Raw genomic sequence first — 25,575 nt, 5'->3', positions numbered from 1 at the left:
GAGACGCAGGCTGCGTCATTTGGGACGCAGGCTGGGTCTTCTATTAGGATCCAGGGCAATATTTTGTTTGTGACTGGTATGATGTTCCGGGGTCCTTGTTGGTCCCCAGTTTTATGGGGGGGTGTGATGACCCTCCCACTCTGTCTGCCAAATTCTCTCTCTTTGCTCTTGTTTTCCTTAATAGGATGCCGGTGGGTAGAGCTGGGAGGCTGTGTTCCGGGATAAATACACCTCTTCCCCATTCATTGAGGAGACTCTCTCCATGCAGACACTGTTAGATTTTGGTTGTGGCTGTTTTGTTTGCTTTGGCACCTTTTCAATACCCCTCATTATCACATTTATGCACGCAACCACTCACTTACACTACTGACTACACACACACCATTGTTAATTGTATTTAGTTCAGTTAATTAATATATTAGTTAATGAATTAATATATTGTTATTCCTTATCTCTACGTTGTCTCCCTATTTTTTGTTACGAACTTTGAGCCAGTTCATGACTCCACCTACACAACAACATAGGTCTGGGACTATACATCCTTTCAGTAGGGTTCATACAAGTCAAATTCAAGGACTTTCAGGGACTTTTTGTACATACAGGGTTTAATATACAGTGGGGCAAAAAAGTATTTAGTCAGCCACCAATTGTGCAAGTTCTCCCACTTAAAAAGATGAGAGGCCTGTAAAAATCACATTGTAGGATTTTTAATGAATTGGTGGCTGACTAAATACTTTTCTGCCCCACTGTAGAACCACTCCTCCCCCCAAATAGCATGCAAAAAAGTGGTCATTACCTCTTGCAGAATAATTTATATTTTAGGCCTTGCCAATGCATTGATATTCAAAGTATTATTACATTATAAAATATGTGTGAATAATTAGGACAATTCCTGATTTGAATAGACTGGATCCATGCATGGCGATTTTTGGGCCGACAGAGTCCCACAAAGTAATGAATAGCTTTAGCGTTCATCTCACCATCACTGTTTAAGTAATGAGAAAGTGACCAAAAAACAGGTTCCTTTTCTAATGGAAGGATTTGTATGGAAAGCCAAGATTAGATGTCGTCCTCATAATAACCGCATGTGGTTTTACAGCAACAGAGTAGCGCAACACCCTTCAATTGAAGTGGAGGGAAATAAACGAGTGGCCACATCTCTCACAAAAATGTATAAGGGAGCAGGAGAACATAAATTGGCTACAATAACTTTTTACCAAATTGAGGACATGTCTGATTTTCAAGGTAGGCTGATTCCAGTACTTGAATTTCTGAGCTCCCAGTTCAAGTAAGCTACTTCAAGTTACTTCAAGCTACTTCTTTAAAATTGCAGGTCTAACATGGAAAACAAAATGCTTTTGTCATGTTATTTATTTACCAGGTTATATTGTGAATAAGCCCACTAGGCTATGTCATTTGTTTTCATTATATCTTAAATCATTCATAGAAGAGCGTTGGTTGTTGCACACAATTGTAGACTGTGTCCAATCCGAGGCACAAAAACATGAACTCATTACCTTGATTCTTTCTCTTAAATCTAAGGAGACCCTGCTGGAAATCAAGCAGTCAACAACAGATTATCAACATCAATTCGCTAGGGATATTAGATCCAACAGTGGATCCAGGCACAACGGTCTTCACCGGTGAAATGAACGAGACACCAAAATATTCTGGACATTCCTTGCATTTCTTTTTCCAGCACTTGAGCTGTTGCATGGCATGTGCTATCACAACAGCTGTTCCTCACTTGACTGTCATTTGTAAAATTCCTTCCTGGATCAGATTATGTGTGAAAATATCACGGCATAACTAATCAGCTGGACACCAAATGCTCATCTAATAAGTATTGTGCATAATTATTGAAGAACTACGTTAATGACAGTATCAATTTAGGTGTTAACTATCAAGGTAAGGTGACTCTTTATCGGTTAGAAGCATTCGATTTTGCAATGCATACATTATTTTGAATTTGTGTGCCCATGAATACCAGTAACATAAGGAGACCCTAAATGTACCTGTACTTACACTGCATGTTCCGACAGCTCGATCCAGGATTCTTACAGGGTTCAAGTTCAATGTCTAATTTAACCGACTAATCCTTAACATATATAAGAACAACTTACATTGCCATAAATGCAAGAACAGAAATGTTATGTTTTATGTCACATGATTTTGGGCAAATCTGTCAAGACACCAACAATGATAAAGGGTAAAACATAGGTTTTAAATCAACTTGTTAATTTGATTGAATATAGCTATGACCCCCCTTATATCAATGTAATAACAGGAAAAAGGCATTATCAATGACTTATCAACAGCTGTAACAAGCTGTTAATTGTAAGAAATCCTCACTGGTACCCTAATTTATAGAAAGACCCATATACACTATTCACAGTGCAGAGTCCTGTATGTAAGTGTGCCTTTCGGTCCTTACCTCCATTTCCTTGTGGTAGTGACATGTGAGGGTGTAGGGCAGCGTCTGCAGCGTGGCATAGGCAAAGCCTGTCAGAGCTGACATCAGGCTGACCAGGACCACGCTCTTGGACATACATATGACCAGGGCAGAGATGGTGAAGCTCACCATGCTGCTCAGGTAGACCCGGCGCGAGCCAAAATGGCGAACCAGTCGGCTCATGAGCAGGGAGAAGACGGTTGAGGTAGCACACTGAAAGAACAGGCCCAGGCTGCCCATACGGATGCCTGCAAGACAGGATTGAAATTGTGGCAACAAATTAAGATAAACTATTATGTTATATTAATTCTATGCACTAACACTCAAACGGGACAGTTTTATCTCAATCTCTGCATTCAAAGACTCAATCATGGACACTTACTGACAGTTGTGGCTGCTTTGTGTGATGTATTGTTGTCTCTACCTTCTTGCCCTTGCCCTGTGCTGTTGTCTGTGCCCAATAATGTTTGTACCATGTTTTGTGCTGCTACCATGTTGTGTTGCTACCTTGTTGTTGTCATGTTGTGTTGCTACCATGCTGTGTTGTCATGTGTTGCTGCCTTGCTATGTTGTTATCTTAGGCCTCTCTTTATGTAGTGTTGCGCTGGTGCGCGATAGTGTCTCTCTTGTTGTGATGTGTGTTTTGTCCTATATTTATATTTTCTTTATTTTATTTTTAATCCCAGGCCCCCGTCCCCGCAGGAGGCCTTTTGCCTTTTGGTAGGCCGTCATGTAAATAAGAAGATGTTCTTGACTGACTTGCCTAGTTAGATAAAGGTTAAATAAAAAAATATATACATATAAAAAATGGTTATTGGTTACAGTAATTCTTCATTATTCTATTTATTTTTGTATTTTTGTTTACCCCCTTTTCTCCCCAATTTCATGGTATCCAATTGTTAGTAATTACTATCTTGTCTCATCGCTACAACTCCCGTACGGGCTCGGGAGAGACGAAGGTCGAAAGCCATGCGTCCTCCGAAACACAACCCAAACAAGCCGCACTGCTTCTTAACACAGCGCACCAATGTGTCGGAGGAAACACTGGCTACCTTCGTTAGCGCACACTGCGCACGGCCATGAGTCGCTGGTGCGCGATGAGACAAGGATATCCCTACCAGCAAACCCTCCCTAACCCGGACGACGCTAGGCCAATTGTGCGTCACCCCACGGACCTCCCGGTCGCGGCCGGCTGCAACAGAGCCTGGGCGCGAACCCAGGGTCTCTGGTGGCACAGCTAGCAGTGCCCTAGACCACTGCGCCACCCGGGAGGCCCATTATTCTAATTCTAGTTAGTAAGCTAGCCATTAGATTGCTAATCGCCTCAGGTGTACATATCGCCTCATGCATACATATCAGGTATGAAGGTAAGACCCAGATGCAGACCACATCAAATAAACAATAGTTTAATATTCCAACAGGGGCAGGCAATAGACAGGTCAAGGCAGGCAGGGGTCTGTAAACCAGAGGTGGGGCAACGGTACCGGGCGGCAGTTAGGCTCAGGGTCAGGGTAAGGCAGAGGTCGGTAATCCAGAGCGGGGCAAAGGTAGGCTCAGGGCCAGGGGAAGGCAGAGTGGTCAAGCAGGTGGGCTCAGAGTCAGGACAGGCAAGGGTCAAAACCAGGAGTGCGAGAAAAGAGAGACTGGAAAAAGCAGGAGCTGAGACACAAAACGCTGTTTGACTTGAACAAACAAGACGAACTGGCAACAGACAAACAGAGAACACAGGTATACATACACAGGGGATAATGGGGATGATGGGTGACACCTGGAGGGGAGTGGAGACAATCACAAAGACAGGTGAAACAGATCAGGGTGTGACAATACACGAACAGGAACAACCCAAGGTCAAACACAATACTAATACACCACAACCTGCAGTGGTTGCAAATGTAAAATACAACCAGTAGCCTCATCCGGACACTAAGTATTCAAAACTACCCCTGTAGGATCCGGGTTATGATCTGTGTTTTAAGTGTGTTTTTTCCATTTCACGTCATACTTTCAACCCGTCTAAATATACAACACACTTTACCACAGATGAACCTATAGCTGCATTAATGGTTCTTTATGTGTTTTGTAATTCTGTTTGCATATGCCATCAACACACAGAAGATATCTGCTCAGTGAGGAATTTAAAGACCAGCAAACAGTTGAGTCAGCAAACAGTTTGACTGGACTGTATCGGAAACCATCACAGACCAAATTGACATGTTTGCTGAGGTGGTAGCTCTTGCTCAAGTTCCACCAGATCTGGGTTAAAAAACAATTTGATATCTTTTCAAATACTTAATATGTGCTTGATTGAACTTGCCTGGCTTAATGGACTAATAGAATAGTCCCAAAACTGAAAACCCTGTCCGTCTGGCACTCCAGGTGGGATATTGCAAATGCTCCAAAGAATTCAACTATCTTCATCTTCTGCACATCTATCACTCCAGTGTTAATGTTAAATTGTAATTATTTCGCCACTATGGCCTATTTATTGTCTGTATATATACTTTTTTTCTATTGTGTTATTGACTGTAAGTTTGTTTATTCCATGTGTAACTCTGTTGTTGTTTGTGTCGCCCTGCTTTGCTTTATCTTGGCCAGGTCGCTGTTGTAAATGCTAACTTTTTCTCAACTAGCCTACCTGGTTAAATAAAGGTGAAATAGGGTTAGTTTATTTTTATGTTATTTATTTTATTTAAGTATTTGAACCCAGGTCTGGGTCCCACCAGCGCCTGCTCAGGGTCTCACCCATTGAAGAGAAATTTAGTGTTCAAACACCCGACAGAGTAGTATTTAAAGCGGACTGATATTACAGTAGGCTGTAAGTGCATAGGTCACAAGTTCAGCAACATGGCAGCTAATATCACATGGGAAAAGGATGTGGATGGACTAGCTGTTTTAAAGCAAAGGACTAAGCCCACATTACAAACACTGCATGAGATTAGCTTTAACCAGCATTGGAAGTTCAGGGTATACAATCAGACCTTCACGGAGGAAAAGTCACATTGCGGTAAAAAAAAAGGTTAACACAAGATAATCTCAATTATGGGGTGTAATTTCAATCGCACTCCACACTGCCCTTTCCCACCTGGACAAAAGGAACACCTATGTGAGAATGCTGTTCATTGACTACAGCTCAGAGTTCAACACCATAGTGGCCACGAAGCTCATCACTAAGCTAAGGACCCTGGGACTAAATACAGTGCCTTGCGAAAGTATTCGGCCCCCTTGAACTTTGCGACCTTTTGCCACATTTCAGGCTTCAAACATAAAGATATAAAACTGTATTTTTGTGAAGAATCAACAACAAGTGGGACACAATCATGAAGTGGAACGACATTTATGGGATATTTCAAACTTTTTTAACAAATCAAAAACTGAAAAATTGGGCGTGCAAAATTATTCAGCCCCCTTAAGTTAATACTTTGTAGCGCCACCTTTTGCTGCGATTACAGCTGTAAGTCGCTTGGGGTATGTCTTTATCAGTTTTGCACATCGAGAGACTGACATTTTTTCCCATTCCTCCTTGCAAAACAGCTCGAGCTCAGTAAGGTTGGATGGAGAGCATTTGTGAACAGCAGTTTTCAGTTCTTTCCACAGATTCTCGATTGGATTCAGGTCTGGACTTTGACTTGGCCATTCTAACACCTGGATATGTTTATTTTTGAACCATTCCATTGTAGATTTTGCTTTATGTTTTGGATCATTGTCTTGTTGGAAGACAAATCTCCGTCCCAGTCTCAGGTCTTTTGCAGACTCCATCAGGTTTTCTTCCAGAATGGTCCTGTATTTGGCTCCATCCATCTTCCCATCAATTTTAACCATCTTCCCTGTCCCTGCTGAAGAAAAGCAGGCCCAAACCATGATGCTGCCACCACCATGTTTGACAGTGGGGATGGTGTGTTCAGCTGTGTTGCTTTTACGCCAAACATAACGTTTTGCATTGTTGACAAAAAGTTCAATTTTGGTTTCATCTGACCAGAGCACCTTCTTCCACATGTTTGGTGTGTCTCCCAGGTGGCTTGTGGCAAACTTTAAACAACACTTTTTATGGATATCTTTAAGAAATGGCTTTCTTCTTGCCACTCTTCCATAAAGGCCAGATTTGTGCAATATACGACTGATTGTTGTCCTATGGACAGAGTCTCCCACCTCAGCTGTAGATCTCTGCAGTTCATCCAGAGTGATCATGGGCCTCTTGGCTGCATCTCTGATCAGTCTTCTCCTTGTATGAGCTGAAAGTTTAGAGGGACGGCCAGGTCTTGGTAGATTTGCAGTGGTCTGATACTCCTTCCATTTCAATATTATCGCTTGCACAGTGCTCCTTGGGATGTTTAAAGCTTGGGAAATCTTTTTGTATCCAAATCCGGCTTTAAACTTCTTCACAACAGTATCTCGGACCTGCCTGGTGTGTTCCTTGTTCTTCATGATGCTATCTGCGCTTTTAACGGACCGCTGAGACTATCACAGTGCAGGTGCATTTATACGGAGACTTGATTACACACAGGTGGATTGTATTTATCATCATTAGTCATTTAGGTCAACATTGGATCATTCAGAGATCTTCACTGAACTTCTGGAGAGAGTTTGCTGCACTGAAAGTAAAGGGGCTGAATAATTTTGCACGCCCAATTTTTCAGTTTTTGATTTGTTAAAAAAGTTTGAAATATCCAATAAATGTCGTTCCACTTCATGATTGTGTCCCACTTGTTGTTGATTCTTCACAAAAAAATACAGTTTTATATCTTTATGTTTGAAGCCTGAAATGTGGCAAAAGGTCGCAAAGTTCAAGGGGGCCGAATACTTTCGCAAGGCACTGTACTTCCCTCTACAACTGGATCCTGGACTTGCTGACGGCCGTCCCAAGGTGGTAAGGGTAGGCAACAACACGTCTGCCATGCTGATCTCTCTCAGGGGAGTGTACTTAGTCCCCTCCTGTACTCCCTGTTCACCCACGACTGTGTGGCCAAACACCGGTACCCCCTGTATATAGCCTCGTTATTTTTATTTTATTGTTTTACTTTTCATTATTTTTTACTTTAAATATTTTCTTAATTCTTCTTCTTGGTTAAGGGCTTGTAAGTAAGCATTTCACGGTAAGGTTTACACTTGTTGTATTCGGCGCATGTGACAAATAAAGTTTGATTTGATTTAATAATACATGCTTTGTTATAACTTCAATAAATATGATGTCAGGCTTCAGACTTTTGTGCTTGGCCTGTCCTGTACTTGAATGAACATGCTCTTTGTGCACTGATTATGACATTAATGCACTGTGAGTGTGACATTCCTCCTGGTCCTGCAGAGAGAGAGGGAGGTAGAAGCAGGAAGCATTGCAGAGCTCCACTACACACAGAGAAGAGACCTGGAGGGCGCTCACTCTCGGTTTCTCTCTCACTTTGTCTCTTTCGCACTGGGTCTGTCTCTCTTTGTCTCTCACCTCTCTCTGCTGGGAGTCTGGGATACTATGCCTGTCTCACACAGGTCACCCCCAACCAAGACTGCTGTGTGATCCGCCAGTCAGATTTAATGCAGTTTGAAGGTCAAAGACACTGACAGTGCTCTTCTCCTTTTACAGTGACCTTCCCCTTCCCATCCAATAAAGCTATGCAATCTTCTACACGCTTAGAGAAAATGGTGCTATCAAGAACCTAAAAGAGTTTTTCAGCTATTAGGCAACTAGATTCAGCTGCTGGACGATTTTTGTTGGCGTGAATGGAAAATAAATATTATAATTTGTACACAGACCACATCTAAGCCCAAAAAAAGGTTGTATTTGAAAAGAACAATAATTTAACACGTTGATTACATTGAGACAAGATCACATCTCATTTTTTTTATTTGTGGGTTTACTTAGGAACAGATTTCTTTTTGCTGAATTCCTTCGATTTTAGTAATCTTTCTAGTCATAAAAAATTGGCTTGCGGGCTGGTTTTGGCCCACCGGCTGCCTGTTGCAGATCCCTGCCATAGGAGAACCCTTTGAAGAACCATTTTTGGTTCCAGGTAGAACCCTTTCCACAGAGGGATGCATTAACAATGCATTGAGCGACTCCTCTCACAGGTACGCTTTCACTTTTTTAGAATTAGAAGTGTGTGGCAACGGAATGACTATTGTAAATAAAGGATTTGAAGAAAACTATATATCTGCCTCGTGGGACTAGAACTCACAACTATGAGCAAACTGTCTTGTGGAATGTGCCACCAATCAGTCATAGCGATTGAAAGAAAATACGAGCTGAAATGACCACCATTGTCAACTATTTCTTGTTACGATGGATGTAGCTACAACTATAAACGTGTAATCTTCATAGCATATATGTTTTTTTCTTCTTTGTAACAGCACATACAGTATCTGGATTGAAATGTACTTAAGTACAGTGGTGGAAAAAGTAGTACATTTTTATACTTGAGGAAAAGTAAAAAGTAAAAGTAAATGCTATACATCAAATCCCTTATATTAAGCAAACCGGACAGCACAATGTTATTATTTTTTTTTTTATGGACAGCCAGGGTCACACTCCAAGACTCAGACATAATTTACAAACACTGAGTCCGCCAGATAAGAGGCAGTAGGGATGACAACGTGTTATATTGCTAGGTGCGTGAATTGGACCATATTGTTGTCCTGCCTGAGCATTCGAAATGCAACAAGTACTTTTTGGTGTTAGGGAAAATGTATGGGAGTAAAAAGTACATATTTTATTTAGGAATGTAGTGGAGTAAAATTTTAAGTTATGAAACATAAATAGTAAAATACAGGTACCCCAAAAAAAGACTTAAGTAGTACTCCAAAAATGTTTACTTAGTTACTTTACACCACTGCTCTATTGGCCACTTGAGAACTTTGGGTTCTCTGATTGTGAATCCATCAAATATCAAGGATCTATACTCCCAATGAAGCAGAGCTTGCTGAGCCCAAGTGTTTATGTGATAATATCAAATAGTGTCTACAGGAGAGATTGAGAGGCACTCTGAAGCTTGCCCTGCCAAAGTTAGTGATAGAGTCACACAGTATATCTAAAAAAAAAGAGTCAACTCACCATCCTCGTAGCGCTGCCTGGAGGCGGTCCCGGGGGCGGCACTGGGCATGCCTTCGTACAGCCCCTCCCCCATAAAGTCTGTGTAAAAGAGCATGAAGGACATGACGGCCATCCAGCTGCAGAGCTGGGCCATGCACAGCTGCCTCATCACCCGGGGCACGTGGCAGTAGCTGCGGTAGATGGCTGGAGTCATGGACCAGCACGTCCTCAGCAGGCACAGTAGCGGAATCGACTTGAGCAGGTAGCAGCAGGAGCGCGGCACACCACAGCGACCTGCCTCCAAGAGAGGACCAGGCTCCAGGGCCGTGGTGCACGGCGGCTCCTCCGACACCCTCATGGTGATCAGCACGCTGGTCACGAAGATGAGGATGAGCATGAAGAAGAGGCACTCTGCCTGGCCACCCAGGTAGACTGACAGCAGGCCCCGGCTCCAGTCCAGCGCAGGCAGCAGGTAGCCCACACAGCCTCCCAGGCTGACCATAAAGGAGAACATGGCAAAGGCCTGGTTGCAGTCCTCCTCATTGAGGTACAGGTCAGACAGGAGCGCCTCCAGCGGAGTGAAGCACACCTGGCCACAGAAGTCGAGCAGGCCCACACCGAGGATGAGGAAGGCCACCTGCAGGGCGCATCCGCCCCAGGAGAAGTAGGCAGCCAGCAGGTCGGCATGGGGGATGATGAGGAGGGCTAAGAGGACTCCCAGGGACAGCAGCCAGATGAAGGGCCGGCGGCGGCCGTAGCTGCTGTTGCAATGGTCACTGGCTGAGCCAATCAGAGGGATGAAGATGAGACCTAACACTGGGCCGATACCTGGGAACAGAAATAAGGGAAGTAGTGAGGTTGATTCATTGGTTGTCAGTATCAAAGTCAAAGCCAACATAATAGTTATTGGATTTGAGTTTTACCACAATATTTACCTGTGAACTGGGAAATGTGCAATCCAACAAATGTCCTGGCTGCATCTGATGTTTTCTGGTATCTTCCAGCTTACTATTTCACAACCTTCCCCGTGCTGACAGGGCTTGGAGGCAGGCTCTGTGGCCCCACTGGCCGCTTTACTGCTACATCCATCTCTTTGAGTGCTTGTGAAGGATGCCTACAGATGGTTCTGTGCCCCGAGCTAACTCACCGTCAACCTCCCTCTCCTCCCCACTGCTCCACACTGCTCCCCACTGCTAGCTTGGGCTAATTGGAACACCTCATGACAAAGGCTGCTTGTGGAGCAACACGACTCACATTCGACTCACATTCCCCACAATGGCCAGATGTATGCTTCTGGTTTCACAGTGGGAACACGCACAAAATGCTTCTTTTGAAAACTTCCATCAAAATAAAAAATAAAACATATTAACTAGATCCACATGAGGGACGTCACAAGTGTCAATCTGATTAAATATGTGTGGAGACTGGAGAGTATAATGAATATTCCATTATTCCATTCCCAGACAATGACCTTTTATGTTTGGGATTTTTCTACCTGGATGGATATGTGACAACAACACTTTGTTGGAAACTGTTACACAATGAAATGAAAGAAACCAGATATTATTTTATTGGCATTAAGTTGTGTAATGGTTCCCAGGAAAACATTTCCTGAGGTAAAAAAAAATGTGGTTGGTTTGGGGTTTAGTTCATGTTGACAGGCTCTCAGTGGAGCAGCCCCACAGACAGACTGACGGACGGACAGACAGGCGGACGGAAGGCCAGAGACAGAGACATACAGAATGGGTCACTGCAGTCAGACCCTCACTCACATTTCTGCCTGGCTGCCACAGCTGTGGAAGCCCATCATAACAATCCAGTGTGTAGAGCCTGATGGTACAGTCTGAACTCTCACACACACAGTCCTACTCTGCTAAATATGAGCTCTCTTTCCCTCACCACACACCACAAGCATTTCGCTACACCCACAATAACATCTGCTAAATAAGTGTATGTGACCAATCAATATGATTTGACATACAATCCCAGTATGTATGCACACCACAATGTACTTTCTCATATAGAATACACACACAGCAATGTGCTTTTAAACTTGATACAGTACACACGCACCACACGTACCACACACACACACACACCCACCCACCCACCCACCCACCACCACGTGATCTCTAACTTATAAGCAGTATACACACACCACCATGTGATCTCTAACTTATAAGCAGTATACACACACCACCATTTGATCTCTAACTTATAAGCAGTATACACACACCACCATGTGATCTCTAACTTATAAGCAGTATACACACACCACCATGTGATCTCTAACTTATAAGCAGTATACACACACCACCATGTGATCTCTAACTTATAAGCAGTATACACACACCACCATGTGATCTCTAACTTATAAGCAGTATAAACACACCACCATGTGATCTCTAACTTATAAGCAGTATACACACACCACCATGTGATCTCAAACTTATAAGCAGTATACACACACCACCATGTGATCTCTAACTTATAAGCAGTATACACACACCACCATTTGATCTCTAACTTATAAGCAGTATACACACACCACCATGTGATCTCTAACTTTAAGCAGTATAAACACACCACCATGTGATCTCTAACTTTAAGCAGTATAAACACACCACCATGTGATCTCTAACTTATAAGCAGTATACACACACCACCATGTGATCTCTAACTTATAAGCAGTATAAACACACCACCATGTGTTCTCTAACTTATAAGCAGTATAAACACACCACCATGTGATCTCTAACTTATAAGCAGTATACACACACCACCATGTGATCTCTAACTTATAAGCAGTATAAACACACCACCATGTGTTCTCTAACTTATAAGCAGTATACACACACCACCATGTGCTTTGCACTCATATACAGGACACACTATAATGTGATTTTCTAACATAAGACATGCCCCTGAGCCACTCTACAGAAAGCAGAGTAAAATAGTAGATTAAAGAATTAAAGGGAGGCAACTGGGAAGTATAAATCCAGAGAAGTAGTCATTAGATAAAGTAGATGGACTGCATCTGAGAATCTGACATTACTGCTAGGAAAACCAGACATAAGCCTCCAGGACACAAGTTCCATCTCCATTCACTTAACACTTGACCGTTCCATTAGAAGAAGCTAAAGCAGAAAGTGAAGGAGGTTTTGTGCCATTCCCCGATCAGGTTTACGGGTTGTGTGGGAACGATACAAATAAAACAAAAATATCCTGTTTGCGTGCAGCTGTTTAGAGAGAGGGAGAGTGGAGTGTACGTTAAGACACCTCATATTATCCGTCCACTGGAGTTGTAATTGCCATATGCACATTTTGGAGGGACAATCTCAATCCGTTTGGTCACAAGATAATCTGACAGAGAGAAGAAATGCTTTTACAGCAAACCATCTAGAAGCCATTTGCTGGCAACAGGATGATGCAACTATTTACATCGCCTACACAAAAAATCCACTGCAGAATGGTGGCTATATATACACAGAGCCAGTGGTGCAGCACGGTGGCTATATATACACAGATCCAGTGGTGCAGCACGGTGGCTATATATACACAGAGCCAGTGGTGCAGCACGGTGGCTATATATACACAGAGCCAGTGGTGCAGCACGATGGCTATATATACACAGAGCCAGTGGTGCAGCACGGTGGCTATATATACAAGAGCCAGTGGTGCAGCACGGTGGCTATATATACAGAACCAGTGGTGCAGCACGGTGGCTATATATACACAGATCCAGTGGTGCAGCACGGTGGCTATATATACAAGAGCCAGTGGTGCAGCACGGTGGCTATATATACAAGAGCCAGTGGTGCAGCACGGTGGCTATATATACACAGAGCCAGTGGTGCAGCACGGTGGCTATATATACAGAGCCAGTGGTGCAGCACGGTGGATATATATACACAGAGCCAGTGGTGAAGCACGGTGGATATAAATACACAGAGCCAGTGGTGCAGCACGGTGGCTATATATACACACAGAGCCAGTGGTGCAGCACGGTGGCTATATACACACAGAGCCAGTGGTGCAGCACGGTGGCTATATATACACAGAGCCAGTGGTGCAGCACGGTGGCTATATATACACAGAGCCAGTGGTGCAGCACACTGGCTATATATGCACACAAAGAGCCAGTGGTGCAGCACGGTGGCTATATATACACAGAGCCAGTGGTGCAGCACGGTGGCTATATATACACAGAGCCAGTGGTGCAGCACGGTGGCTATATATACAGAGCCAGTGGTGCAGCACGGTGGCTATATATACAGAGCCAGTGGTGCAGCACAGTGGCTATAAATACACAGAGCCAGTGGTGCAGCACGCTGGCTATATATGCACACAAAGAGCCAGTGGTGTAGCACGGTGGCTATATATACACAGAGCCAGTGGTGCAGCACGGTGGCTATATATACAGAGCCAGTGGTGCAGCACGGTGGCTATATATACACAGAGCCAGTGGTGCAGCACGGTGGCTATATATACACAGAGCCAGTGGTGCAGCACGGTGGCTATATACACACAGAGCCAGTGGTGCAGCACGGTGGCTATATATACACAGAGCCAGTGGTGCAGCACGGTGGCTATATATACACAGAGCCAGTGGTGCAGCACGGTGGCTATATATACACAGAGCCAGTGGTGCAGCACGGTGGCTATATATACACAGAGCCAGTGGTGCAGCACGGTGGCTATATATACACAGAACCAGTGGTGCAGCACGGTGGCTATATATACAGAGCCAGTGGTGCAGCACGGTGGATATATATACACAGAGCTAGTGGTGCAGCACGGTGGCTATATATACACAGAGCCAGTGGTGCAGCACGGTGGCTATATATACACAGAGCCAGTGGTGCAGCACGGTGGCTATATATACACAGAGCCAGTGGTGCAGCACGGTGGCTATATATACACACAAAGAGCCAGTGGTGCAGCACGCTGGCTATATATGCACACAAAGAGCCAGTGGTGCAGCACGGTGGCTATATATACACACAAAGAGCCAGTGGTGCAGCACGGTGGCTATATATACAGAGCCAGTGGTGCAGCACGGTGGCGATATTTACACAGAGCCAGTGGTGCAGCACGGTGGCTATATATACATAGAGCCAGTGGTGCAGCATGGTGGCTATATATACAGAGCCAGTGGTGCAGCACGGTGGCTATATATACACAGAGCCAGTGGTGCAGCACGGTGGCTATATATACACAGAGCCAGTGGTGCAGCACGGTGGCTATATATACACAGAGCCAGTGGTGCAGCACGGTGGCTATATATACACAGAGCCAGTGGTGCAGCACGGTGGCTATATATACACAGAGCCAGTGGTGCAGCACGGTGGCTATATATACACAGAGCCAGTGGTGCAGCACGGTGTCTATATATACACACAAAGAGCCAGTGGTGCAGCACGCTGGCTATATATGCACACAAAGAGCCAGTGGTGCAGCACGGTGTCTATATATACACACAAAGAGCCAGTGGTGCAGCACGCTGGCTATATATGCACACAAAGAGCCAGTGGTGCAGCACGGTGTCTATATATACACACAAAGAGCCAGTGGTGCAGCACGGTGGCTATATATACACACAAAGAGCCAGTGGTGCAGCACGGTGGCTATATATGCACACAAAGAGCCAGTGGTGCAGCACGGTGGCTATATATACAAGAGCCAGTGGTGCAGCACGGTGGCTATATATACAAGAGCCAGTGGTGCAGCACGGTGGCTATATATACAAGAGCCAGAGGTGCAGCACGGTGGCTATATATACATAGAGCCAGTGGTGCAGCACGGTGGCTATATATACAAGAGCCAGTGGTGCAGCACGGTGGCTATATATACAAAGAGCCAGTGGTGCAGCACGGTGGCTATATATACAAAGAGCCAGTGGTGCAGCACGGTGGCTATATATACAAAGAGCCAGTGGTGCAGCACGGTGGCTATATATACAAAGAGCCAGTGGTGCAGCACGGTGGCTATATATACAAAGAGCCAGTGGTGCAGCACGGTGGCTATATATACAAAGAGCCAGTGGTGCAGCACGGTGGCTATATATACAAAGAGCCAGTGGTGCAGCACGGTGGCTATATATACAAAGAGCCAGTGGTGCAGCACGGTGGCTATATATACACAGAGCCAGTGGTGCAGCACGGTGGCTATATATACATAGAGCCAGTGGTGCAGCACGGTGGCTATATATACAAGAGCCAGTGGTGCAGCACGGTGGCTATATATACAGAACCAGTGGTGCAGCACGGTGGCTATATATACACAGAGCCAGTCATGCAAATTAATTACTTAAAAATCATACAATGTGATTTTCTGGATTTTTGTTAGATTCCGTCTCTTACAGTTAAAGTGTACCTATGATACAAATTACAGACCTCTACATTCTTTGTAAGTAGGAAAACCTGCTAAATCGGCAGTGTATCGAATACTTGTTCTCCCCACTGTAGATACTGTTCTACCTGTTTCCTCCAGCATCTTCACAAGGTTCTTTGCTGTTGTTCTGGGATTGATTTGCACTTTTCGTACCAAAGTACGTTAATCTCTAGGAGACAGAACGTGTCTCCTTCCTGAGTGGTATGATGGCTGTGTGGTCCCATGGTGTTTATACTTGCGTACTATTGTTTATACAGATGAACGTGGTACCTTCAGGCATTTGGAAATTGCTTCCAAGGATAAACCAGACTTGTGGAGGTCTACAATTGTTTTTTTTTAGGTCCTGGCTGATTTCTTTTGATTTTCCCATGATGTCAAGCAATGAGGCACTGGGTATGAAGGTAGGCCTTGAAATACATCCACAGGTACATCTCCAATTGACTCAAATGATGTAAATTAGCCTAACAGAAGCTTCTAAACAATGACATCATTTTCTGGAATTTTCCAAGCTGTTTAAAGGCACAGTCAACTTAGTGTATGTAAACTTCTCACCCACTGGAATTGTGATACAGTGAATTATAGGTGAAATAATCTGTCTGTAAACAATTGTTGGAAAAATTAGTAGATGTCTTATCCGACTTGCCAACACTATAGTTTGTTCACAATAAATTTGTGGAGTGATTGAAAAATGAGTGTTAATGACTCCAACCTAAGTGTATGTAAACTTCTGACTTTAATTGTACATAGAGCCAGTGGTGTGGTGTCTATTTTAAACCTAAACATCTAATTCAGCATTAATGTTAGGTCAAATATAAGAGCATGCCACAGTTTGCAGGCAATGAGGTCTAACAACAACAAAAACCCCTCTTTGTATCTATTGGTAAGAGTAGGCTGCTGTTGTTAGTGTAGAACAAACCCACAGCCACAGTCCAGAACCACATTTGAAACTCAACTATGGGGATCAAAAATGAGCCTGTTCCATCAGGAGGACAAGACAGTGAGTATGTTTTTGGAAATGTGGTCCTGTGCCAGCAGGCCAGCAGCCACAGGAGACAGCAAGCTGTTGTAGATACATTTTCTAACGGGCTGTTGGGGCACTGCCCTGTCCACTGCCATTAGGACAGGACCCCTCCAGAGCACTGGGACTCTGTACCTCCACACTAAGCCCTCTGACACCCCAAACCAGTAAAAGCAATTATTTCAATTTCAATTAGCACCTGATTATGACCTGAACAAAGCAACAGGTGATTTGGCCTCTGATTAAGGTAACGGCCTCATTGACGCCTACAAGGCCAGTGGGAAACGGACTAATAGCGAGAGACCTGTGACCCTGCCCAACCCTATCTCCCAGACACAGTCACACACAGTCACAGGCCCGCTAACAGACAAGCACACACACACGCACTTTAATAAGAGGTTTGTCTCCTATCCTTTACCCTTCCTACAGAGGACATAATCAATTTGAATATCAAGTCTGAGCCACCAACAACTGATAAATCATTCACATATGCTATACAGTTGTTCATCAACCTGCAGAATACATTTCCATTAGTTTGGCTTTCATACACATTTCCTGGGACTACATTAATGAGTCTCAAATTAGATTGACACTGCAATCTGCAGACAGTTTCTTTAACTGCAATAAAAAGGGACATAATAATTATGCGATGGGGTATAATCATATTTTCGACCATAAACATGAAAAAGGCACGCAGAAACACTGGGAAAAGAGAGAAGTGTCTAATGTATTAAATAATGGGAAACAGTTGACACCCAACAATCCATCAAGTGGTCAGCTAGAGAACAACAGAAGAGACGGATGAATCCTATTCTCGCACGTGCGTGCGTATGAGCATGGGCGCGTGCACACGCCTGTTTCTGTGTGTGTGTGTGTGTGTGTGTGTGCATGCATGCATGTGTGTGTGTTGGGTGATATTTAGCTAATGGGGCGGGGGAGGGGGGCTCTCATCTTCCCCTTAGATGAAGACTCTTTCATGTCTATTGAATGTCCTGTCAGAGAGAGTGGACAAGGGGGGAGTAACCAGAGCTGGCTTACCTAGTACCATAGTCATGTACTGTTCCTCTACCCCAGCCTCCAGCAACAGGGGGGGAACGTACGTGATCCCAGCTGCCACGCAAATCTCCAGGCCGCAGGTCAGGGAGTTAAGCAGGACGAGACGCCATTGAGACCTCCATCCAGACATATTTACAGGGTCGCCTTTCCACTGCTACTCCGCAACTGGGGGCTGCTGCCGGAAGACGGAGAGCCAGATGGGGCCCCGAGGGACGAGGCTCGGGGATGAGGGGGCCGTCGCAGACGGAGAACAGGGAGAACACGCGGACCGTCTCAGATGACCTGTAGGATCCATCCTGGCTTCAGCATTCTGGATCTGAAAGAAGAGAACCTAGGAGAGAGGTGTTGAGAAAAACAAAATAACAGATTGACTCACGTTGGAACGCATGGAGGCTGATAGCTAAGACCGGCCTGAGGAGGGAGGGAAGCTGGGAGAGAAAAGGGCCGAGACAGGTCCCTCTAAGGCTAAAGCACCTGGTGGTCAGCCTTTCTCACAAGACAAGGAAGAGGATTCCAACATGTAGAGACAGTGACAGGGACTGTTAAGCTCGAAACAGCTTGTGCATACATAATGACGATATTTTGTGATGTTTTTGTTCGTTTTGAACTCCAGTAAGTTTTTTGGGGGCAATTCAGGCACCCAACATTTTTTCTCAAGGCCAGCCGAAGTTCAGGAGTCGAAGTCTACGCCCCTTGTCCATAATTGGTCAACTATAAGGATTCTTCAATAAAGTCTTTGTTGTCAACGACTCGTTTTCAAGCAAATTTCTTAATTGAGAAATACTGAAAAAAGATCTTAGATGTAAAATTGCGCGACTAAGATCTCCTCTGCATTTTTTAAAATATTAATGACAGATTCCTTAGATTAATACGGACTATTTTGAGGACGTATATACTGGCTACGTCGTCTCGAATAGGACAAACAGTACTATTGTCACTTTTTTCTTGTTTTTCAAGTGAAGATCTTGTAAGGGAGTATGCGAGCACACTCGTTTGGTTCGCCAAGCTGACTTTAGCTAGCTGCCAGCTGACTTTAGCTAGCTGCCAGCCGAACTGAAGCATGCTGATACCTTTAGACAGCCACAACTAGCCACAAAAGGATTAATACACCAACTCAACAGTTCAGCTTCTGAAAGTTTACATACACCTTAGCCAAAAACATTTAAACTTTTTCACAATTCATGACATTTAATCCATAATTTAAAAATTACCTGCCTTAGGTTAGTTAGGATCACCACTTTATTTTAAGAATGTGAAATGTCAGAATAATAATAGAAAGAAGGATTTATTTCAACTTTGATTTCTTTCATCACGTTCCCAGTGGTTCAGAAGTTTACATACACTCAATTAGTATTTGCTAGCATCGCCTTTAAATTGTTTAACTTGGGACAAACGTTTCGGGTAGCCTTCCACAAGCTTCCCACAATAAGTTGGGTGAATTTTGGCCCATTCCACCTGACAGAGCTGGTGTAACTGAGTCAGGTTTGTAGGCCTCCTTGCTCGCACACGCTTTTTCAGTTCTACCCACACATTTTCTATAGGATTGAGGTCAGAGCTTTGTGATGGCCACTCCAATACCTTGACTTTGTTGTCCTTAAGCCATTTTGCTACAACTTTGGAAGTATGCTTGGGATCATTGTCCATTTAGAAGACCCATTTGCAACCAAGCTTTAACTTCCTGACTGATGTCTTGAGATGTTGCTTCAATATATCCACATAATTTTCCTACCTCATGATGCCATCTATTTTGTGAAGTGCACCTGTCCCTCCTGCAGCAAAGCACCCCCACAACATGATGCTGCCACCCCCGTGCTTAATGGTTGGGATGCTGTTCTTCAGCTTGCAAGCCTCCCCCTTTTTCCTTCAAACATAACAATGGTCATTATGGCCAAACAGTTCAATTTTTGTTTCATCGGACCAGAGGACATTTCTCCAAAAAGTACGATCTTTGTCCCCATGTGCAGTTGCAAACCGTAGTCTGGCTTATTTATGGCGGAATTTGGAGCAGTGGCTTCTTCCTTGCTGAGCGCCCTTTCAGGTTATGTCGATACAGTATAGGACTCGTTTTACTGTGGATCCAGGTACTTTTCCTCCAGCATCTTCACAAGGTCCTTTGCTGTTGTTCTGGGATTGATTTGCACTTTTCGCACCAAAGTATGTTCATCTCTAGGAGACAGAACGCGTCTCCTTCCCGAGCGGTATGACGGCTGCGTGGTCCCATGGTGTTGATACTTGCGTACTATTGTTTATATAGATGAATGTGGTACCTTCAGGTGTTTTGAAATTGCTCCCAAGGATGAACCAGACTTGTGGAGGTCTACAATTTTCTTTCTGAGGTCTTGGCTGATGTCTTTTGATTTTCCCATGATGTCAAGTAAAGAGGTACTGAGTTTGAAGGTAGGCCTTGAAATACATCCACGGGTACACCTCCAATTGACTCTAATGATGTCAATTAGCCTGTCAGAAGCTTCTAAAGCCATAACATAATTTTCTGGAATTTTCCAAGCTGTTTAAAGGCACAGTCAACTTAGTGTATGTAAACTTCTGACCCACTGGAATTGTGAAATAAGTGAATTAATCTGTCTGTAAACAATTGGTCGAAAAATGACTTGTGTCACGCACAAAGTAGATGTCCTAACCGACTTGCCAAAACTATAGTTTGTTTACAAGAAATTTGTGGAGTGGTTGAAAAACAAGTTTTAATGACTCTAACCTAAGTGTATGTAAACTTCCGACTTCAACTGTATGTGGCGATGTGGAAAATGCACCCACTTGGCACTATCTTTCCCTCTCTGTTTTCTTAAGGCGAAGAGAGGGAAGGAGGGAGGGAGCTCATAACAAAAGTGGTGGTTGACAAAGAAAGAGAAAGAGCGAGAGAAACAGTCCAGATGAGCTTTCTCTCTCAGCAGGTGGGAGTAGGTGGGGTCTGGGGCCAGCCCTCCACATCTCGCTGCTCTGTCATTAAACTCTCCCATCCAGGCCTGATTACACCATACCAAGTCAAGAGGCTCCTAACAAGGAGAACCTCACTCTCATTTTCACCCATTGTTCTCCTGGATCGCTGCTAATGAGCCTGTTTCTACCACTTCCTCCTTTGAGAGGATGAGGACCTCACACACAACGAACAGTGACATTGGCAGATCCACTCAGACCAAAGGTGATTTTAAGTCAGTGTCATTTTCTGCTACACTTAGAAAAGGAACACTACGATACACAGGGGTCTTTTATGCAAGTTTACATGATGCGGATAGACTCCAGGCAGCAGTCATCCATTCAAATTGGAGTAAAAAGCATAGTCAGCATAATGAGACACTGTCTAGATGAGGGCCAATGGTCCCAATAGCAAAATTATATTTCCTGGTCTCCCAATAAAATATGAGCAAAGTGGCATTATCTTTACTTCCACTCCATTAGACAGAAGGAAAGCACACCCTGATCTTATAATCCTGCTTCAATGATGCAAATGCACGCTGCAACAACAGAGCCTCAACAGATCTAGGCCTACATCATTTACCAATTATGATTTCACATTTCCTCAAAAAACTGCCCCATCACACACACACACACACACACACACACACACACACACACACACACACACACACACACTCTCTCTCTCATGCGCAGACACATGCCTACACAGACACACAGGTACAGACACACTCACAGACACACACACCCACAGCCACGAACATGCACACACACACAGAGAGCCCAACCCAGCTCCATTCCATGCGTAACACAACACCACAGTGTACCCCATCTATCATTTCCTCTCATAATCCTCCTGGGCCTGATACATCAATCTCCTCTGAAGAACATCTCCCCCCAACGATGACAAGTGTACCTTACTGCCTGCACAGCCATCCTTCACTCACCCTGTGTCCTTTCCACCCTGTGTCCTACTAGAGCTGGGAATTGGCAGGGACCTCACTATACGTTATGATCATGATAAATAGGTGCTGATATTATATGTATTACGATTCTCACGATTCTATATGAGATATATTTCGATTCAATACTTTGATTTTATTGTGATTTGATGTTCCAAACATATTGCTCACTATGTCTGCTGCAGAGAGACAAGAGAGAGCATGAGAAAATGATTTTTGATCAGTCATGGAAATTAAAGTGATGAAAAGATGGACAACAAAGATGGACAACAAAAATACCAGAGTTTTGGCAAAGGTATAGTACAGCCGCCTAGCGCTAGCTAACGCTACCTATAAAAAATATGTACAAATTGATACTTGGAGTCAAATATTGATATAATATCATCCCAAAATAATATTGTGATATGTAACTGTATCAATTTCCCCCCCTATGAATAACAAATATCCTTATTTTTTCATACATATTATTTTCTCACGAGAGAAAAGCTTGATTTTTATGTGAAGAAAATAGAACAGGAAAAGCACAAAGTGAGATGGGTATAGTATCAAGCAACAGCAGCATACTCTAACCATCAACTGGACTAATTTACTGAGGTGATGCAATATCACATATAAGAACAATAAAAGAGCATGGATCAGGTGTTCTTCAAGTCGGTCACTCTGGAAAAATGTATTGGGAGAAACCCCAGCTGTTATAGGACAGGATTTCATCAGCCTAGGTACCGGACTGATCCAGAGTAAGGCATAAAAGGAACTCTTGACATGTTCCCAAGAGAAAAGACTCAGCCTACTGCCAAGGTGCCATCTGAGCAAGAGATGTGTGAGAAGACTGAGAACAGTTGCAGGCGCAAAAACAACAAGATGTTAAATTCAGATTTGATGTGAAATTCCTCCACCACTGTGGTCCATCTCCTTAGCAAACCAAATAGATACAGTTGAAGTCGGAAGTTTACATACACTTAGGTTGGAGTCATTAAAACTCGTTTTTCAACCACTCCACAAATTTCTTGTAAACAAACTATAGTTTGGGAAGTCGGTTAGGAGATCTAGGGTGTGCATGACACAAGTAATTTTTCCAACAATTGTTTACAGATAGATTATTTCAATTATAATTCACTGTATCAATATTCCAGTGGGTCAGAAGTTTACATAAACTAAGTTGACTGTGCCTTTAAACAGCTTGGAAAATTCCACAAAATTATGTTATGGCTTTAGAAGCTTCTAATAGACTAATTGACATCATTAGAGTCAATTGGAGGTGTACCTGTGGATGTATTTCAAGGCTTACCTTCAAACTCAGTGCCTCTTTGCTTGACATCATGGGAAAATCAAAAGAAATTAGCCAAGACCTCAGAAAGAAAATTGTAGACCTCCACAAGTCTGGTTCATCCTTGGGAGCAATTTCCAAATGCCTGTAGGTACCGTGTTCATCTGTACAAACAATAGTACGCAAGTATAAACACCATAGGACCACGCAGCCATCATACCGCTCAGGAAGGAGACTCATTCGGTCTCCTAGAGATGAACATACTTTGGTGCGAAAAGTGCAAATCAATCCCAGAACAACAGCAAAGGACCTTGTGAAGATGCTGGAGGAAACAGGTACAAAAGTATCTATATCCACAGTAAAACGAGTCCTATATCGACATAACCTGAAAGGCTGCTCAGCATGGAAGAAGCCACTGCTCCAAAACCGCCATAAAAAAAGACAGACTACGGTTTGCAACTGCACATGGAGACGATCATACTTTTTGGAGAAATGTCCTCTGGTCTGATGACACAAACATAGAACTGTTTGGCCATAATGACCATCGTTATGTTTGGAGGAAAAAGGGGGTGGCTTGCAGGCCGAAGAACACCATCCCAACCGTGAAGCACAAGGGTGGCAGCATCATGTTGTGGGAGTGCTTTGCTGCAGGAGGGACAGGTGCACTTCACAAAATAGATGGCATCATGAGGTAGGAAAATTATGTGGATATATTGAAGCAACATCTCAAGACATCACTCAGGAAGTTAATGCTTGGTCGCAAATGGGTCTTCCAAATGGACAATGACCGCAAGCATACTTCCAAAGTTGTGGCAAAATGGCTTAAGGACAACAAAGTCAATGTATTGGAGTGGCCATCACAAAGCCCTGACCTCAATCCTAAAGAAAATTTCTGGGCAGAACTGAAAAAGCGTGTGCGAGCAAGGAGGCCTACAAACCTGACTCAGTTACACCAGCTCTGTCAGGAGGAATGGACCAAAATTTACCCAACTTATTGTGGAAAGCTTGTGGAAGGCTACCCAAAAAGTTTGACCCAATTTAAACAATTTAAAGGCAATGCTAGCAAATACTAATTGAGTGTATGTAAACTTCTGACCCACTGGGAATGTGATGAAAGAAATAAAATATGAAATAAGTCATTCTCTCTACTATTATTCTGACATTTCACATTCTTAAAATAAAGTGGTGCTCTTAACTGACCTAAGACAGGGAATTTTTACTAAGATTAAATGTCAGGAATTGTGAAAAACTGAGTTTAAATGTATTTGGCTAAGGTGTATGTAAACTTCCCGTCTTCAACTATATGTCATTTACAATAATAGACTAGATAGTAATGAAGCACAACAGAGCACAGTAAATAAATACTATTCAGGTGCACCATGGTGAGTTTTTATAAAAATAAAAATAAATTGAACCTTTAGTTAACTAGGCAAGTCAGTTAAGGACAAATCCATATTTACATTGACGGTCTACTTCCTCCAGGAAATATTTTCAGTAGTGAATATTTAGTAGTTCAGCAACAATGATCAGTTGTGAAGAAACAGAAAAACAAAAGCCAATTTGTAGAGTGGGGAATGTAGTTCTATAAAATGTTCTATTCAGCATTGGATACCATTACTGATGTCATCATCATAGGCGATTGGAGTGTCAGTGAGCAACGTGAGAGGACTGTGAGAGAGAGACGTGAAAGGAGTGTCAGTGAGCAACGTGAGAGGACTGTGAGAGAGAGACGTGAGCGAAGTGTCAGTGAGCAAAGTGAGAGGACTGTGAAAGAGAGATGTGAGAGGAGTGTCAGTGAGCAACGTGAGAGTAGAAGGGGAACAAAGCAAATGCTTTAGCAGCCTGGGGCCAGCAGGGTCCTGGGTCACTCCTATGGAGGAGAGAGGGGACTTTCACACTCGTCAAATCCCATTCCCACCAGACTCAAATACCCTGAAAAGAGCCCATCAGGAGACCAGTCAGCACCTCCAGTGCCTGCCCAGTGCCCACCCCCTCCCGTACACCGGTCTTCTTCCCCTCCCTAAACCATCCTCACACTCCTTGGCTCCAAGGTCACCTCCAGGGCTGACCTGTAGTCTTAGAATTCTAAGAGGACTTCTGACATTCTGCACATGACTGGCTATTTTTTGATGACTCTCAATCACAGTTTGAATGCCCTCTTTTCCCAGTCCCAGTCAGACTTTCTCACTGAAACCACAAGTCCCACATGACATGAACAGATAAAAAATCTTGTTTTGTGCAGGTCAGACAGACTCCAGGGTTAGAAAATGGAATGGCTGCAGAGGTATTGACCTAAGCATTGGTGGCCACACTGGGCTGAGGTAGGGAGGGATGTGAGGGAGTAGAGACTAGACAGACTACTGTGCAGAGAATTTATCAGCAGGTTTAGTGAACCCTGAATTATGTGTAAAATAAAACACAAATGTGTTTGGTTCAAACCTGGCTCTCCTTGAAAATAACATCAACATAGCACGGCGCAGA

At 43.6% G+C, this 25,575-nt stretch overlaps 1 protein-coding gene across 1 annotated transcript in view; it reads right to left on the bottom strand.

Annotated features, from left to right (window-relative positions):
* The window catches only part of LOC139374424 (solute carrier family 45 member 3-like), a 68,465-nt gene that overhangs the window by 3,508 nt on the left and 39,382 nt on the right, over positions 1-25,575 (bottom strand). Inside the window, exons 2-4 of the mRNA XM_071115475.1 lie at positions 17,917-18,265; positions 9,489-10,295; positions 2,435-2,700 (exon numbers count right to left, since the gene is read on the bottom strand). Coding sequence (XP_070971576.1) covers positions 2,435-2,700; positions 9,489-10,295; positions 17,917-18,064 — 1,221 coding nt within the window. The 5' untranslated portion in view covers positions 18,065-18,265. The remainder of the gene's footprint in view (positions 1-2,434; positions 2,701-9,488; positions 10,296-17,916; positions 18,266-25,575) is intronic.

This window comes from Oncorhynchus clarkii, chromosome 2 (genome assembly GCF_045791955.1).
Source record: "Oncorhynchus clarkii lewisi isolate Uvic-CL-2024 chromosome 2, UVic_Ocla_1.0, whole genome shotgun sequence".
In the NCBI taxonomy this organism is placed as follows: domain Eukaryota; kingdom Metazoa; phylum Chordata; class Actinopteri; order Salmoniformes; family Salmonidae; genus Oncorhynchus; species Oncorhynchus clarkii.
The sequence above is the reverse complement of the archived record's forward strand: the minus strand, read 5'-3'. Positions and strand labels throughout refer to the sequence as shown.